The sequence below is a fragment of the Lissotriton helveticus genome, chromosome 1_1 (assembly GCF_964261635.1).
Source record: "Lissotriton helveticus chromosome 1_1, aLisHel1.1, whole genome shotgun sequence".
Classification (NCBI taxonomy): domain Eukaryota; kingdom Metazoa; phylum Chordata; class Amphibia; order Caudata; family Salamandridae; genus Lissotriton; species Lissotriton helveticus.
In genome coordinates, this window is record NC_136057.1 from 1,895,453,496 (window position 1) to 1,895,473,269 (window position 19,774).

A 19,774-nucleotide genomic window follows, 5' to 3' on the forward strand; every position below is an offset into this window, starting at 1 on the left:
ACAGTACTATAAGATTTGGGTACTAGGCTTGGTCTGTAGGTTTTAAAATAGACCAACAGACTTAATACAGATGTCTGTGCCCTTACACTCTAAATTTCTGGGACTTCTATAACTAAAGGCGAACCCTAGCGCTGTTTTTATTCAATAGTCTTTTAAGTAATGAAATTTCCCTTTGTTTTTTGGGAAATCAAATTAAAAGAAGCCCAATTGTTTGGCCTTGATGGGAGCTTTAGGACTGTTACAGGTTGACTTCCAGCCTGCCACTTATCCTAGAATGGACAAGTGGATACCTTTTAGATCTGTTTTTGGTGTGGATTTAGAAAGTTTAAAAACTATTATGGCAAAGCCGGATTTATAAACCCACAGGAAAGAATACAAAGAAGAAGTGTTTCCACTCATGAGACTATGTCCACTGCATTGCAATCACATTAAACAAGTCCCAAGTTTTAAGATAGGAAAGTATCTCTTTCATGTCATCTGAAATGGCATGACATGGAGGGTTTGTGTGCTGTAGAGAAAATGCTGGAGGAAGACCGCAGTCTACGCCGTTCTAACCTAAACTCCAATGCGCTGTGAAAGATTGAGGTGGTGGATAAGTGTTGAGGCCGGAACAAAGATATTAGGATGCAAAATGAGTTCTGTTTTGCTTGGAAGCTACAGGGGCTTATTATTAAATTTGGAAGTACCTATAGTAGTACTACTGTAGCAATCATTTACATACTCTTAAGAGCATTTATTAAATGAACCCAAAACATCTAAAATGCGAAGGCTTTGGGAATATTTATATATAATTTGTAGAAACAGAAGGCACTGTACCCTCCTTATACTTTTTACTAATAGGGAGTTGCACATTTCAGGGCCTAAGCACAAAGGCATTTAGGAGTACTTTAAAGGGTACTCTTGTGTAACAACTTCATGTGCTTATAAATGCTTTTGTTATTCGGTCCCACAGTTTAAAACATATCTGTATGCATTTCATCCACCATTTACTGCTCCATTCAACACAGATTGACATAAAGGTTACTTCCTCTTAAATTAATAAAGAAAACAAGGGCTGATAAATTGGCAGATGAACTTAACCTTAGTTAAAATACAAATCTTTTACACAACACTAAAGCAGAAATGTTTTAGTCACTTTCATTGATTAAATAAATTGTCTACCAATAAGGAAAGTACTCCCCCCCCCCCCCCCAATTTGTTGATGATTAAAGAAAAATGTATACCTTTACCTGGTTGAATGATATATCTATTTCGTACGTTGGTGTATATCCGCTTTTCCACTATTCTTCTTGTATAAAGGTCGCGGACAGTGCGATATCTCCCATTGTGATTTCTGTGGGTGTAAACTGGGTAGTGCAGCTTCGGGCGTGTGGTTCTATCACATTTCTTTGTTGGTTGTTGCTTGTAAGTGTATTGCTGAACTGTCCCACCTGGAGATATAAAATATCCTGGTTATTTAATATGGTCTATTTGTAGAGAAATACTTATGCATGAAGAGCTGTGTAATTTGAACCGAGTACTGCTTTTTAGGTCAACGCTAAAAGGCAGCACAGCTGTCTGGTTTCTAAAGACATATTGTAGGCTTATGAAGAACATAGAAGGCTTGCTGCTGACCCATAACTTACCACTGGCTAGCTCTACTGTCACTTTCATTTTCCTGCTTTTTAGATCGAGCCTAGAGTCAGCGCGCATGCGCTGTTCTGCAAGACGTGCTGTACTGGAGTATGGATAAGAAGCCCTGCGCACTCTCCACCCATATTTGTCATTGGCTAATGTCTTTGCCCTTCATAAATGAAGGCTTCCCATTCAGTAATTGGCTTGTTAGTTAATCCTTAGTACCGCCTTGTCTTCATTTGTAACCTTCAATGGCTACTGGCCCTTTTACTTTGGTTGTTACACGGTATGTGTTAATTAGTCTGCAAGCACTATTTTCTTTATTGAGTTTCTCTCACTGTAGGCAGGACGTGCGCTGCTTCAGCTGGAACCGCTTGCGTTCTTTTAAGCAGCACAGCAGCGCTTTATCTTATATATGTGTTTTTAAATTAACAACATGGGCGCCAGCTTTCACCTTAACACGGGCACCAGCTTTCAATACCAACATGGGCCCTCATGTCTGTTTCTTCCTCCCCACCATCCAGACTTAAAGCCCGCCTCCTCCATGAGACAGTGTACGTTATATACATACACTTGGTTTGACCGTGTGGCCTGCTCAACTTTACGAGAGACTTCTAGTTGCACTATTCGCACAGTTAACAAATACATTTTTTCAATCAATGGCCTAGGGGGAGTGATTCCCCACACCAAAATACTGATTTCAGAAAAGATCGCTATTGAGGTGAAATTTTTCTTTGACACAACTTTACAAAAATATACTGTAACAATTCAACTGAGCAAAAATGTTTTCAGCTGAAATCGTCGCTAGTGCACTCTACTATTCCAGCTCTGAAACAACTTGTATCATACCGATGTTTCTTTAACTTCTGCTTAATTTTGGGAACAACGCAGAGACCCACTGTGGTGAAACTATGCAGGACCCCAAATACCAGAATGCTTACAGGTCCAATGTGGGCAGGACATTTTTACAATTTAAAACGAGGAACTGCAACTCTGTTCGTTCCCTGGCTGTGCCTGTGACCAAGGGCATGTGAGCCCGAAACGTGTCAGGCTTCATTTTATGGCTTCAAGCTGTTTGTCATGCCGACTGCACCTTCATTAAAAGATTTCTCATTCACCCGTGAGGCTTTTTCTAATTGAGGGCAACCTTTTTTTGGGTATATATATATATATATATATATATATATATATATATATATATATATATATATATATATATATATATATATATATAACCTACTGGCGATTGGATTGTGATGAGCGCAATATATATATATATATATATATATATATATATATATATATATATATATATATATATATATATATATATTCAACAAAAGGTGCCTGCACATAGGAAGAGACCACCATCAGGAAATTCATTTGCCGCATCTTTATTGATCGAAGGCAGCATTGCGGGAGACAGCAAGACCCGCTCACATCACATAGCCCTCCCAACGCGTTTCGCGAGTGATCGCTTCCTCAGGGGCTCAGGCTTTGGCAAAGGACTCGGCGGCAAACATTTTCCAGCACCTGGTAAGTCTCAAATACTCCGCCCATGGTGGGCGTGGCCACCCCAATGGCCTGTGGTACTTGTGGTGCATTAAAAGTCTCAAGTGAGTTGCCTTCTTATCCGTAATAACCCAGTTCAGTATTGTCCAAGTGGATAGCGGTGTTTCAGCAGCCATACACCGCAACAACTGTTCATTCCTTAGATCGGGCTCCCAACGTCCTTTGAAAGCACACCGTGTGGCGCACCTCCCGGACTGCTGAAAACAGCAGCTGGTCTCTTTCCCGCGGCTCAGGCAAGCCGCTATACAATCCAACAAAAGGTGCCTGCACATAGGAAGAGACCACCATCAGGAAATTCATTTGCCGCATCTTTATTGATCGAAGGCAGCATTGCGGGAGACAGCAAGACCCGCTCACATCACATAGCCCTCCCAACGCGTTTCGCGAGTGATCGCTTCCTCAGGGGCTCAGGCTTTGGCAAAGGACTCGGCGGCAAACATTTTCCAGCACCTGGTAAGTCTCAAATACTCCGCCCATGGTGGGCGTGGCCACCCCAATGGCCTGTGGTACTTGTGGTGCATTAAAAGTCTCAAGTGAGTTGCCTTCTTATCCGTAATAACCCAGTTCAGTATTGTCCAAGTGGATAGCGGTGTTTCAGCAGCCATACACCGCAACAACTGTTCATTCCTTAGATCGGGCTCCCAACGTCCTTTGAAAGCACACCGTGTGGCGCACCTCCCGGACTGCTGAAAACAGCAGCTGGTCTCTTTCCCGCGGCTCAGGCAAGCCGCTATACAATCCAACAAAAGGTGCCTGCACATAGGAAGAGACCACCATCAGGAAATTCATTTGCCGCATCTTTATTGATCGAAGGCAGCATTGCGGGAGACAGCAAGACCCGCTCACATCACATAGCCCTCCCAACGCGTTTCGCGAGTGATCGCTTCCTCAGGGGCTCAGGCTTTGGCAAAGGACTCGGCGGCAAACATTTTCCAGCACCTGGTAAGTCTCAAATACTCCGCCCATGGTGGGCGTGGCCACCCCAATGGCCTGTGGTACTTGTGGTGCATTAAAAGTCTCAAGTGAGTTGCCTTCTTATCCGTAATAACCCAGTTCAGTATTGTCCAAGTGGATAGCGGTGTTTCAGCAGCCATACACCGCAACAACTGTTCATTCCTTAGATCGGGCTCCCAACGTCCTTTGAAAGCACACCGTGTGGCGCACCTCCCGGACTGCTGAAAACAGCAGCTGGTCTCTTTCCCGCGGCTCAGGCAAGCCGCTATACAATCCAACAAAAGGTGCCTGCACATAGGAAGAGACCACCATCAGGAAATTCATTTGCCGCATCTTTATTGATCGAAGGCAGCATTGAGGGAGACAGCAAGACCCGCTCACATCACATAGCCCTCCCAACGCGTTTCGCGAGTGATCGCTTCCTCAGGGGCTCAGGCTTTGGCAAAGGACTCGGCGGCAAACATTTTCCAGCACCTGGTAAGTCTCAAATACTCCGCCCATGGTGGGCGTGGCCACCCCAATGGCCTGTGGTACTTGTGGTGCATTAAAAGTCTCAAGTGAGTTGCCTTCTTATCCGTAATAACCCAGTTCAGTATTGTCCAAGTGGATAGCGGTGTTTCAGCAGCCATACACCGCAACAACTGTTCATTCCTTAGATCGGGCTCCCAACGTCCTTTGAAAGCACACCGTGTGGCGCACCTCCCGGACTGCTGAAAACAGCAGCTGGTCTCTTTCCCGCGGCTCAGGCAAGCCGCTATACAATCCAACAAAAGGTGCCTGCACATAGGAAGAGACCACCATCAGGAAATTCATTTGCCGCATCTTTATTGATCGATGGCAGCATTGCGGGAGACAGCAAGACCCGCTCACATCACATAGCCCTCCCAACGCGTTTCGCGAGTGATCGCTTCCTCAGGGGCTCAGGCTTTGGCAAAGGACTCGGCGGCAAACATTTTCCAGCACCTGGTAAGTCTCAAATACTCCGCCCATGGTGGGCGTGGCCACCCCAATGGCCTGTGGTACTTGTGGTGCATTAAAAGTCTCAAGTGAGTTGCCTTCTTATCCGTAATAACCCAGTTCAGTATTGTCCAAGTGGATAGCGGTGTTTCAGCAGCCATACACCGCAACAACTGTTCATTCCTTAGATCGGGCTCCCAACGTCCTTTGAAAGCACACCGTGTGGCGCACCTCCCGGACTGCTGAAAACAGCAGCTGGTCTCTTTCCCGCGGCTCAGGCAAGCCGCTATACAATCCAACAAAAGGTGCCTGCACATAGGAAGAGACCACCATCAGGAAATTCATTTGCCGCATCTTTATTGATCGAAGGCAGCATTGCGGGAGACAGCAAGACCCGCTCACATCACATAGCCCTCCCAACGCGTTTCGCGAGTGATCGCTTCCTCAGGGGCTCAGGCTTTGGCAAAGGACTCGGCGGCAAACATTTTCCAGCACCTGGTAAGTCTCAAATACTCCGCCCATGGTGGGCGTGGCCACCCCAATGGCCTGTGGTACTTGTGGTGCATTAAAAGTCTCAAGTGAGTTGCCTTCTTATCCGTAATAACCCAGTTCAGTATTGTCCAATTGGATAGCGGTGTTTCAGCAGCCATACACCGCAACAACTGTTCATTCCTTAGATCGGGCTCCCAACGTCCTTTGAAAGCACACCGTGTGGCGCACCTCCCGGACTGCTGAAAACAGCAGCTGGTCTCTTTCCCGCGGCTCAGGCAAGCCGCTATACAATCCAACAAAAGGTGCCTGCACATAGGAAGAGACCACCATCAGGAAATTCATTTGCCGCATCTTTATTGATCGAAGGCAGCATTGCGGGAGACAGCAAGACCCGCTCACATCACATAGCCCTCCCAACGCGTTTCGCGAGTGATCGCTTCCTCAGGGGCTCAGGCTTTGGCAAAGGACTCGGCGGCAAACATTTTCCAGCACCTGGTAAGTCTCAAATACTCCGCCCATGGTGGGCATGGCCACCCCAATGGCCTGTGGTACTTGTGGTGCATTAAAAGTCTCAAGTGAGTTGCCTTCTTATCCGTAATAACCCAGTTCAGTATTGTCCAAGTGGATAGCGGTGTTTCAGCAGCCATACATATATATATCCATCGAACGTGCAGTCGTCGCCGCACTCCGCTTAGACCCCTCCACAGCAACAGTGGTCCGTGCTGCGCAGCGAGCCCGTCAATGCAAAACAATCATACCAACGTCCACCTGTTCCTGGGACAGTATGAAGCACGAACTCAAGTAGCGTGTAATTCAATAGATATTTAATCAGCAAGATAGCAGCAAACAATAACACTCGAGTGTTATTGTTTCCTGCTATCTTGCTGATTAAATATCTATTGAATATCTATAATATCTATAATATATATATATATTACCTACTGGCGGTCGCCAGTAGGTATATATAGTTAGGATTTTTTCTCTATGGGATTTTTGAAAATTCTATGTCTAATAACATTGGCGTTTGTGGACGGAATTGGCTGAAATTTTCAGGAAAATGGAACACTTTGTTTCTGAGCAGCCACTGAAAATTTGGGGGGGGTTTGTCAAGGGGGGGCTGAGAAAAAAGGGGGGTCCCAAAACGTGTTTTTAACATTGAGTTTTCCATAGGGCGGTTGGCCTCACTTTTAGCCCGAACAGCTGAATGGATTTGCACGAAACTTGGCAAAATTGTAGGGAATGGTAGCCCGATGTGCCTTTGCTAGGTCTCAATATATGTGCTGCAGTGGATTTTGAGAAATTAACGTTCAAAAAAAGATATATATCTGTAACAGCGGACCGGGCAGCGCTCCAGTTTGCGTACTTTTCGCGTTACGGAGCTTTGTGAAGCGAAGCTGATTGGTTCTCCGGCGTCTGTAAACATTCCAAACAGTCCGTAGCGGCCGCCATCTTGTCTCTCGGTAGGATCGAGAGACAAGAGGAGGCCAAAGCGAAGGGGCAAATGACCATAAGGGGGCATAGTAGATCCTCCCTGACCCCCTAGGTTTGATGTGGAGGTTTTAAAAGGGCCCCGCGGGGCAAAAAATAAATAAATAATAATAATCGAACGGCTGAATGGATTTGCACGAAACTTGGCAAAATATTAGGGACTGGTAGCCCGATGTGCCTTTGCTAGGTCTCAATATATGTGCTCCAGTGGATTTTGAGAAATTAACGTTTAAAAAAAAGATATATATCTGTAACAGCGCTCCGCTTCGCGTACTTTTCGCGTTACGGAGCTTTGCGAAGCTGATTGGTTCTCCGGCGTCTGTAAACATTCCAAACAGTCCGTAGCGGCCGCCATCTTGTCTCTCGGTAGGATCGAGAGACAAGAGGAGGCCAAAGCGAAGGGGCAAATGACCATAAGGGGGCATAGTAGATCCTCCCTGACCTCTTAGGTTTGATGTACCATTTTGCCAAGTTTGGTGTAATTCCGTTCAGCCATTCAGGCTGTAGACGTATCTAAATGTCCTATGGAAAATTGCATGGGGAAAACACATTTGAAAGTGTTGAAATTTAGAACCAATTAAAATGTTACTTTGGTTTTGTATTTGTGTGTGATGAAAGTTAATTGGTTATGTATATATCTAAAATGAGGAAACCACAGCCATTTTGTGATACTACTGTCTGAGGTATATTTGTGAGGAATTTTTGGTGCTCAATTTCTGGTGTTTGATTTACACAGTACTAACACTTCTCCTACTTTTAAAAAGGTGAGTTGTTAATTTGTAAGGGGAACTATGTTGTACACTTTAAGATAATTTGAAAAATGTTTTCTGTTATTTATTTACAGTCCTTCTGTTATACTAAATACTTGATAAAGTTAGTTTTATATTATGTATTACTAAAAACGATAAATGAAAGTGATTATTTTTTTCTGCAATTTACAGCAAGAAATTTCAAAATAAAATGGCTCACAATGAAGAGACCGTGGCAATTTCTTTTGAATTATCCACTACATTTATTGAAATTGACAGCACCAATAATGAAATATTCTCACAAGGAGGAGATGACTTGATTGATTTTTTTGATCAATCTCTTGATGGCGAATTTATCGAATGTTTGGAGACCATAGAGTTACAAGAATCATCATTGCAGACTTTTCATGAGGAGATTCCTGATGAGATGATTGAAGAGGAAATTCCTGATGAGGACATGTTACTAGTTCTTTCAAATTTTGAAAATTCAGAAGAATAAATTTATATTTAGAAATCAAAAATTGTTTGAGACATTATTCATTTTTATTTTTAATTTATGAGGTTGTAGCGAAGTGATTGTAGTATAAAATGAGACTTATAGTATAGAGATGACTTGATTTTTTTGATCAATCTCTTGATGGCGAATTTATCGAATGTTTGGAGACCATAGAGTTACAAGAATCATCATTGCAGACTTTTCATGAGGAGATTCCTGATGAGATGATTGAAGAGGAAATTCCTGATGAGGACATGTTACTAGTTCTTTCAAATTTTGAAAATTCAGAAGAATAAATTTATATTTAGAAATCAAAAATTGTTTGAGACATTATTCATTTTTATTTTTAATTTATGAGGTTGTAGCGAAGTGATTGTAGTATAAAATGAGACTTATAGTATAGAGTGCAACATTTTTATGTTACATGGTAAGTTTACTCATATTTACTTTCCTTCTCCCACTATATTATCTCCAATGTGTATTTGACATCTCTTCTTCATCTCCGGCCTCCTTTCTCTCACTGTCTGTGTCTGATGCATCTTATCGCTGCCATTTTGTGTAATTACAGAAGAGAGTAAAATAAAATAGTTCGGAACGTGAAAAGGGGGCAAAGTAGAGTACCCCTCACCCCCTAGGCCTTCTCAGGCGGTCCCAAAAGGATCAGTTTCTGTTTTCCTGAGAGATTATGGTATGAGTTCCATATACCACAATAACTTGCATTACAACATGCAAGATATCTATCTCCTATTACCAACTTTTGGAGATATTCGCGCTAAGCGCGAATATCTCCAAAAACTAACACCTGCCCTGAGCAGTTCTTAGCCATGTTATCCAATGGGAGGTGGATAACATGGCTAAGAGCATTAGCTCGGTAATGCATGAATATCGCTGACTTTTTAGCGATATTCATGCATTGCGGCCGTTTTTTATCGCATTTGCGATAAACCTTGATAATAGCAAGGTTTATCTGCGATAATTTCTGACGATGCTTAGCGGTAAAAAATTCGTTGCTAAGCATCGTTAGCGATAAATATCGCTTAACTTTGGTAATATGCACCAACGTCTGTTAACGTTCGATTCGAAGGAAATGAGGAAGTGTTGAAAAACATTGTCTGCGCCATCTTGCCTTTTTTGAAATGCCACACTTTTGTCGTGCACGGCAGCCATTTTAGATGCCTTGACCAGACCCACTCTCTGCACGCTGTTGATCCGTAGCATGGCTCCCCACCCTCGCAAGCATCTTCCCCAGGCACTGGTCACCCCGCTCTCTGTCTTATGCATCGGCAATAAACCTCCCCCCATCTGCGCTGCTCTTCCCTGAGAATCACACTCTGTGCCCGCCCGACACCTCCCTTTCGCCCTATTCACTACCGCACCCTCTGACACTCCTCTTCCTCTGTGTCCGATTGTCCAGGCTATCAGCTAGCCCTGCAGATGTAGTTTATGGCCCCAGCTGTAAAGAATCACCCCTCTTCAAAGGAGTTATAGTAGATCAAGGCCCACACCCGATGAGATCCGTCAAACCACACGCGTTCCTACTATCTGAAAACCATCCTGTATTGTGATTGGGGAGGGGACCGAGCCTGAAGCGGAAGATTCCAGGGATGACTCTTTGTACATCAAAGTTTTTACAATTATGTGTCACATTAAAAATATATAGCACTCCAACAAAGTAGTAGGAATATAAAACTTTAATAACTTATAAATATATACAACAAAACAAAAACAGTAAAAACATTTAAACAATGAAGAGAACGTGGCAATTTCTTTTGAATTATCCACTACATTTAATGAAATTGACAGCACCAATAATGAAATATTCTCACAAGGAGGAGATGACTTGAATGATTTTTTTGATCAATCTCTTGATGGCGAATTTATCGAATGTTTGGAGACCATAGAGTTACAAGAATCATCATTGCAGACTTTTCATGAGGAGATTCCTGATGAGATGATTGAAGAGGAAATTCCTGATGAGGACATGTTACTAGTTCTTTCAAATTATGAAAATTCAGGAGATGTTACCTGGGTGCCGCACTGATTTGGGTATCCGGCGTGGGGCGTCCCGGGGGGTGGGTTGTCAGTAGCGGTCTGTTGTGCGAATAGTTCCAAGGCAGCAGAACGCGCTGAAATCTGGATGGCACGAAGGTGATGTCTAGTAAGTTGCCGCCCAGCAAATAACGGCGTGGGGCGCCGCGGGGGGGGGGGGGGAGACAGTCCAAAGTTCCGTTAAAAGGGCAAAGGAAAGGATCGGTGGTTTGAACCATCAGTCAAAAAGGGGAGGGGGTGCAACAATTTTTCCTACCGGGTCACACTGTACTTTCACCGGAACTGAGGTCTGCAGGTTTCTAGTCATTCAAACTGAGGCTGGCGCCAGCATGGGAGCGCCGACGTCCCGCGGCTACAGTTTCGTCACTCCACGGGCGATCATGGCAGTCATTCCCCATCGGGGGTGTCTGCGGGGGTCGGGGACTCCCGCGGCTCCTCTAGAATCTTCAAGGTCGTGGAGGACTACGGTGGTGGAGTCAACCAGTGACCGGGCCATTTCTTCATGCTGGGCCCGCTCTTGCCAGGTCGACCGCCATTTTGAGAGTTCGGTAGCTACTGGCGATCGCGGGGTCAAATGAGCGGACGGGCTCCACCCTGCCGGGCGAGACGTTGCAGCATCGCCACAGTGGAAGAACCCTTTTCCGGGCGCCTGGAGCGCTGAGGGTGCAGCTGGGAAGCCTCCACCTGGGGAGGCGGGAGAGGCCTGTTCGCACCGTCTCTCCCACCCAGTGCACCCCACGGCGTCTCGCTTGACATTTGTTATGGCCGGACCAGGCGATGAGGACGAGGGGGGGGGTCGGAGGCATGTGCAAGACATCCCCCCCCAGTGTTGTCGCAGCCATTATAAAAGAAAGAAGAAATGTCCCGTCCGTCTTTGGGCCGGACCTCCGGTGGATGGCGGCCGGACGCCCTTTGCTCTGGCCCCATGAACGGGTTCCTTGGCTCATCCGGTGGGGCAGGCCTTGGCGTGTGGTGCCTCTCCTGGGCCTTTCGTGCAGTGGCCTCTCCACTCCCAGGCCCTCCATGGATGCTGGCCCAGACTGGGAGAGAGAGGGTCTAACCTGCAATTTTCCAGGGTTACCGCCACCGCGGCCGGATCCCGTCGGCCTCGGCCTCTGGTTGATGGTGGCCGGACTGGGAGAGAGAGGGGAGGGTCGAGGACACGGACATTCCCCCCCCCTGCAACTCTCCAGGGTGGTCGTAGCAATCCCCCTGGCCGGGTCCCGCTGGCCTCGGCCTCTCCTCCGGCTACACCCTACGTGATGATCTCCTGGCCGACGGTTGGCAGCAGGACCCGCCTTATATGTGTTGCTTCTGGCTGGGCGTAGCCGGAAACCTGTTTCTCAAACAAAGGATATTGAGGCAAATGTGGCGCATACTCTCTTCTTAACCTATTGTATTCCTTAACACAATCTAGATCCGCACAAATGTTTGTGACATCACACTCAATCAAGTACAATCCCGATAAAGTTTCCAGAATGGGGCGGATGTCTGCTGACTTGTATCTTTTCCAGTTTGCCGTTATTTGGGCGTGGCAGGCGGTGGGACAGACACGTTTTGGGGCAGTGAGGGGCGATGAAGCCTCGTTGCCTTGTGGCCGTTGCAATGTCACACTTGGTTTCTCTTACTGTTTTCAGGTTTCTTATTACGGGCTTACTTCTAACGTTTCTTGTTTCTAGGACAATAATAGGTTTTATCATTACGTATTGTTATCGTTTCTTTGTTTGTTATTTAATAAAAAGTTCATCAGTGGCCTACTGATTTTCGTTTTCCTATTCCTTTCTTTCCACGTTGTTTCATGCTAAAGTTTCTGTTAACAGGATACAGTGATCACTTCGTTATTATTGCATATGTCCTTTTCACTAGGGGTGCTCTCTGGTCGGGCCAGATGACCTATCTCTAGTAAATGGTCCGGGGGAAACAGGTGCATCAATCAGTGGGGAGTAGATAGGCATGACAGATTACAACGGGGGACAAAGGTCCGCATTACCTACCCTTTCACTACTTGCAAAGATTTTCCTACGTTTATTTGCAAACAGGGAATACCTCCAAAAAGAACCAATTCTCAAACAGTCAATGTTCGGGCAAACAATCAATCAATGAGGAACGAAATAGGCACGACATGTTAAAGGTTTGCGTTACCTACCTTTCACTATCTGCAAAGGGAGAGAGAATATTCCTATTCTTCCTCGTTTGCAGGCAGAGAAGATCCTTAAGAGAACCAACTTCGAACAATTCAATGCTCGATTCAAACAATCAACAAGGGGTACTGTGAACACAAATGAACGCCGCTTATGTACATACACATTGCTATTTTCAACAGGTTGTTCCTAATGTTTCTATTTTAGCCAGGTCAAAAAGAGATCCCATTAGTGGCCTACTGATTTTGCTCGATTCCTTTTGTTTTTTTACACGATTTTTCACTATCTGCAAAGACTAAACAGAGTATTGTGACTCTGTGCTTGTTTGTAAATAGAGAATGAACCAAAGAGAACAATCAATGAAATGGAGAGAGAAGCAGGCACGACGGATTACAACGGGGGCAAAGGCCTGCGTTAACTACCCTTCACTATCTGCAAAGAGAGAGTACTCCTAATAGAAATGAGGAGGGGGGCAGCATTCAAAGCAGATCAGTGTGCATAAACACGAAAATGTTTTTACTTACCACGTACTTGACATTCGACAGCTTATGATATTTGCTATTAAAAAACCATTGAAATTCACTGAAAAAACCATAGGTTAGAGACCATATATAGTTAGCTGGACATTTTATTGACATAAAACCAATGAAATTCCATATATAGTTAGTTGCACTAACTATATATCGCGCACCCGCAATCCACTGCTGATGATGTCACATATTACATCATTCATGACATGGTCAGTGACATCACTGATGACATCACTGATGACATCTCAAATGACATCACTGATGACATCACTGATGACATCTCAAATGACATCACTGATGACACATGACACACCAATACCAGTTACTACATACGCACTCACTGATTCCTACGTCTACACACACATTCACTCATTCACCCATACAATCACTCATACATACAGTCACTCATTATTACAACACTATCATATGCACTCATACACCTATGCAGACACTCACACACTGCCACTCATCCATGGAGTTACTCACACACCTAGTCAGTCCTGTAAAGAATCAATCACACTTCCATTTCCTCATCTATACAGTTAAACACAGAACACCATACTTCAGTGACATCACTGATGACATCACTGATGACTTCTCAAATGACATCACTGATGACATCTCAAATGACATCACTGATGACATCATGACACACCAATACCAGTTACTACATACGCACTCACTGATTCCTACGTCTACACACACATTCACTCATTCACCCATACAATCACTCATACATACAGTCACTCATTATTACAACACTATCATATGCACTCATACACCTAGTCAGTCCTGTGAAGAATCAATCACAATTCGATTTCCTCATCTATACAGTTAAACACAGAACACCATACTTTTCACACATATACTAACACATACTTACTCTCTTATACAATCACTGATACAAGTACACATTGATATGCACAGAGTCACACACCTCCCAGCCAGCCACACACACACTCAGTCTTCCATACATCCACTCATTCTTCAATATGTAAAACATATTTAAACTTTACAAAAACACACAGACACTAGATGATGTCATCAGTGATGTCATTTGAGATGTCATCAGTGATGTCATTTGAGATGTCATCAGTGATGTCATCAGTGATGTCACTGACCATGTCATGAATGATGTAATATGTGACATCATCAGCAGTGGATTGCGGGTGCGCGATATATAGTTAGTGCAACTAACTATATATGGAATTTCATTGGTTTTATGTCAATAAAATGTCCAGCTAACTATATATGGTCTCTAACCTATGGTTTTTTCAGTGAATTTTCAAGGTTTTGTAAATGCGAATTTTAACTATATATGGTCTATAACCTATGGTTTTTTCAGTGAATATATATATATATATATATATATATATATATATATATATATATATATAACCTACTGGCGATAGCCAGTAGGTATATATAGTTAGGACCTAGTTTCCATAGGAAATCCACAACATTCTATTAGGAATAACTTTGGCGTCGATTGAGGAAATTGCGTGAGATTTTCCAAAATTTTGGCCAGCTCAGTTCTGCTCCTTCCATGAAAGTTTTGGGGGGATTCGTCAAGCGGGCGCTGAGAAAAAAAGGGGGTCCCAAAACGTGTTTTCCCCATGTTCATTTCCATAGGACGTTCAGACACGGCTACAGCCCGAACCGCTGAATGGAATTACACCAAACTTTGCAAAATTGTAGGGACTGGTACGCAGAAGTGCCTTTTCTATATTTGGTGAAAATTGCTCCAGCGGTTTTTATGAAAATTAACTTCAAAAACACATATATATCTATATAAGCTTACTCTAAGCTTACTGTACTCTGTACCTTCCAGAGTATGAGCTGCATTCTGATTGGCTGCCAATGTCTGTCAGCACTCCAAAACAGAAATTGTTGGCAGCCATCTTGTACCTCGGTAGACTGAGGCACAGGAAAGCAGAAAAACAAACGTGTAGAACTCAAATTTTAAAAATCGCGGGGTACGCGTGAGATCTGATTGGCTGTCAGCACTTCATCCAAGAAGTGTTGGCAGCCATCTTGGGACCAATATACATGAAAGCACCTCATTAAAAAGCATTGTAGTTAATAGAGGGTTTTAGGACTTTAGTTACATTATAAATCATTTGTTGATGGTACCATACTCATTTTAGGAATTGTGTTGTGTTCTAAGGTTATTTTACAAAGTGAAAAAGCCTTCTGCTGGGATATCATGAATCATGTTTGAAAGAAAACTATTATCTCATGCTTGTCCCACAGTGGTTTGGAAGGGGATCTATAAGCTAAACTGAAAGCATATTTTCTGTAAATTCACATTGTCTTTTTCAGTCATGTGAGAATGAAGTCTGACATTCTCAGTAAAACATGTACATCCAACAAGGACAGAGACTGTCAGTTGATGCCTTTGTGTTCTACTGCAGCTTCCCAGAGTGTTCTAAAGAACAACTAGAGCGCTAACAGTCCTCTTATAACAAAGATATGGCACACCTGAAGCCATCTTGATTGGAATAAAGTGGTAAGTCTTAAAACATTTAATTTAAAAAGGAAAAAAATGAGGGGGTATATTTTGCCATAGAAAGTATGATTAGTGCTGCAGAAAGAAAAATTAGGGCACATTTTGAGTGACTTCTCAAATCCTCTTCTATTTCGTTAAAAAATTCTGACATGCAGTCTCCCAAGATGGCCACCAGAGACAAAAGAGCCCAAATGTAGCCCAAATATCACCCAGATGTAGCCCAAGTATAGCCCAATGACAGAATGGCCCAGAGTGTTCTAAAGAACAACTAGAGCGCTAAGAGTCTTACTTATGACAAAATTATGGCACACCAGAAGCCATCTTGATTGGAATGAAGTGGTAAGTCTGAAACCATTTAATTAAAACAAATTCTGACATGCAGACTGAAACATGCACTTTGAATATCAGCAGCAGACTTCCCTGGTGGGCAGTAGCTTTACTACAGTGATCTAATGAGCAACTAGAGTGCTAACATTCAGAATTTATGGCAAATGTGTGACACATCTGAGTGCCTTCTTGATGGAACCAAAGTAAACAAGCATTTAAAATGCAATAGATCTCGCCCTCTTAAGTTAAAGCCATTCTGTTTGCAATGAGGTGGCTTTTTAGCTTTGCTTTTATTAGTGTTTTTAAAACTTTCATGTAAATAACATGCATATGTATGCATATATGCAGAAAAACTGTCCTCGTAACAAGTAGACAAGAGGGCACAACGGGATTAAAGAGTTCCATTTAATGAAAGGATGTGGCATAACGCGTTTCGGCTTTCGCCTTCGTCAGATGCAGTCCTTTCCAAATGCCGCTGACGCTGGAATCCAGAGAGTTTTTATATACTGGCACATCTGAAGAAGAATGTTTGCACACCTGAACGACATTTAACAGGATTCTCATTGGTGGTTGAAGGTGGGAGGACTGCAACTCCCAGAGTGCAGTTTGTTCGGATTGCGGTTTCGCGGTGAGTAATCCTGTGAGCCAGCTGCTTGTTGTACTTCTAGTTAGAGTGCTGGCTCTAAGCGTCGTCAGTTTGAGGGTTGCAGCGTGTATTTTCTGGGCAATGGAATTCCTTAGTCCCGCACTTTCTACCTCGCAATCCCTTGGGCGGCAGGTCTGGAGCATCAATGAAGTAGTGATGTCTCTCGACGCATTCGTCGACTATTGTCAATAGCAGAGTCTCTGATCCTTGAGGTGCGAGGCGGTCTGGGATAATTGCCATAACCCCAAGACACTTTGCGAAAGGGCCTCCCTTGCGCTTTATGGCACGCGCTAAAATGCAAAAAAACTGTCCTCCTCATAACAAGTAGACAAGGGGGCACAACGGGATTAAAGAGTCCCATTTAATGAAAGGATGTGGCATAACGCGTTTCGGCTTTTGCCTTCGTCAGATGCAGTCCTTTCCAAATGCCGCTGACGCTGGAATCCAGAGAGTTTTTATAAATTGGCACATTTGAAATTCACTGTATGCATATATATATATATGCATGCATGCATTTATATTTGTATTTATATAGATATGCAGATTATTTATGTTTATGTATGTATATATATATATACACATACATATATATAAATGCATATGCATATATGTGCATATATATATGTGTGCATGTAGAGAGAGGTAGAGACTAGTAGAGAGAGAAGTAGAGAGAGGTAGAGAGTAGAGAGTGAGTAATAGAGAGTAGAGTGAGTAGTAGAGAGCAGTAGAGAGAGTAGCAGAGAGTGAGTAGTAAAGAGTAGTAGTGTGAGTAGTAGAGAGTAGTAGAGAGTGAGTAGTAGAGAGTAAGTAGTAGAGAGCAGTAGAGAGTGAGTAGTAGAGAGTAGTAAAGAGAGAGTAGTAGAGAGTGAGTAGTGGAGAGTGAGTAGTAGAGAGTAGTAGAGAGAGTAGCAGAGAGAGTAGCAGAGAGAGAGAATAGTAGAGAGAGCATAGTAGAGTGAGTAGTAGAGAGTAGTAGAGAGAGTAGTAAAGAGTGAGTAGTAGAGAGTAGTAGATAGTGAGTAGTAGGGAGAGTAGTAGAGAGTAGTAGATGGTGAGTAGTAGGGAGTGAGTAGTAGAGAGAGAGTAGTAGAGAATGAGTAGTAGAGCGTGAGTATTAGAGAGTAGTGGAGTAGTAGAGAGTAGTGGAGAATATTCCAAAGTTTGGCACAGCACCACTTGCAGAATAAGTCCAATCAAATCATATCACTTAGAGTCCTTATTGAAGCGCTGAATCTTGGTGTTTATTCAAATGCTTTTATTTTCCTTAAGTTTATGTACCACAGCCAGCCGACGCGTTTCGTTCTGTACAACAGAACTTCTTCAGGGCGTTCTTATTTCCTTCAAGTTATGTCGGTATCCTGTTGTCATATAACTAGATATTTCTTCCAAATGTTAGACGAGACGTAAGTACATTCTTATTCAAAGTGACTAGGTATCAATTTTACCCGCACAATTCGGGCAGACTTGAGTAATTTATAGCATCCTCAAAGTCAGTCTTTCAAAAATTCCAGGTAGGACATAATCCAAATCCAAATGTTTCTCAAGAATAGTAATTTTCAATCGTTCGGAATATCGGCGTTTGGGCACATATGACCCAGGGACCCCCAGTATGCAAGGGGAATTAGTCCCCCCTCTGCAAACGCACCAGTGGCCTGCGTTGCAGAGAGGTGTAAAAAGGGGCATAGCCTCATTACACCTCTGTGCAATGCAGCCTCCTGGCGCATACTGGAGGTTCCAGGTGGGCTAGTTGGCCCCCAGGGACCCCCAGTATGCAAGGGGAATTAGTTCCCCCTCTTCAAACATGCACGGGGGCTGCGTTTCAGAGAGGTGTAAAAAAGGGTGTGGCCTCATTACACCTCTCTGCAATGCAGCCCCCTGGCGCATACTGGAGGCTCCTGGTGGGCTAGTTGGCCCCCAGGGACCCCCAGTATGCAAGGTGAATTAGTTCCCCCTCTGCAAACGCGCCAGGGGGCTGCGTTGCAGAGAGGTGTAACAAAGGGGCATAGCCTCATTACACCTCTGCAATGCAGCCCCCTGGCGCATACTGGAGGTTCCAGGTGGGCTAGTTGGCCCCCAGGGGCCCCCAGTATGCAAGGGGAATTAGTTCCCCCTCTTCAAACATGCACGGGGGCTGCGTTGCAGAGAGGTGTAAAAAGGGGTGTGGCTTCATTACACCTCACTGCAATGCAGTCCCCTGGCGCATACTGGAGATTCCTGGTGGGCTTTCAGGTCTTATATAGTTAGCAATTAGCATTAAAAAAAACTTTGAAATTCACTGAAAAAAACATAGGTTTCAGGCCTTATATAGTTAGGAATTAGCATTTAAAAAACCTTGCAAATTCACTGAAAAAAACATAGGTTTCAGGTCTTATATAGTTAGGAATTAGCATTAAAAAAAACTTTGAAATTCCCTGAAAAAAACATAGGTTTCAGGCCTTATATAGTTCGGAATTAGCATTTAAAAAACATTTGAAATTCACTGAAAAAAACATAGGTTTCAGGCCTTCTATAGTTAGGAATTAGCATTTAAAAAAAACCTTTAAAATTCACTCAAAGAACTATAAGTTTTAGGGGTGTTATAGTTAGCTGGACATTTCACTCATACAAAACCATTGAAATTGCTCCTATATAGTTAGTTGTACTAACTATATTTCGCGCACCCGCAATCCACTGCTGATGTCACATAGTGAATATATATATATATATCTATATATGTTTTCTTTCCACTGTAAAAATTAAAGGTTTAAGTGATCTTATAGTTAGGTGTTGGAATGAGACACGAGCTAATGTTAAACCCAAAAACTACTGAAATAGTCAGTTTAGTCAGCTTACTATAACTTGCACTCATATTACTCACTACTTATAACCTGGTATATTACTTTACTCATAACACGTTAAATGACATTGTTGAAATTACAGATTATATTTAAAGACCAATATTGATGATATTTCTAATGAGATTATTCAATGATTATTACAGTGTTCTATACGCTTTCAAAAGACAAGAGTGATAAAACAACCTAAATTGATAGTTGGACCTTTAGCCAGGCCAAACACCCAGCCCCTGCTATGCATTGTTCGCAGCAAGTGCATCATGGGTTATCTACTAGGCATGACATTCGGCCAGGCCATGCGCCCCTCCCTCCTCAAATGCACATTCTCGTCCCTTTTCTTTTTAAAATGTTAACATGTCCTAAGTGATGTAATATGTGAGGTCTTAAACAGTGCATAAGTTGGCTCATGTCTCATT

General features: G+C 43.3%; 1 protein-coding gene across 7 annotated transcripts in view; it reads right to left on the reverse strand.

The window, feature by feature from the left end:
- The window catches only part of PRG4 (proteoglycan 4), a 415,676-nt gene that overhangs the window by 26,318 nt on the left and 369,584 nt on the right, over positions 1–19,774 (reverse strand). For 6 of the 7 annotated variants that reach the window (XM_078642714.1, XM_078642681.1, XM_078642696.1 and 3 more), the window contains one exon: positions 1,224–1,430. In XM_078642714.1, coding sequence (XP_078498840.1) covers positions 1,224–1,430 — 207 coding nt within the window. The remainder of the gene's footprint in view (positions 1–1,223; positions 1,431–19,774) is intronic. The other variant, XM_078642659.1, reaches the window with a different exon arrangement.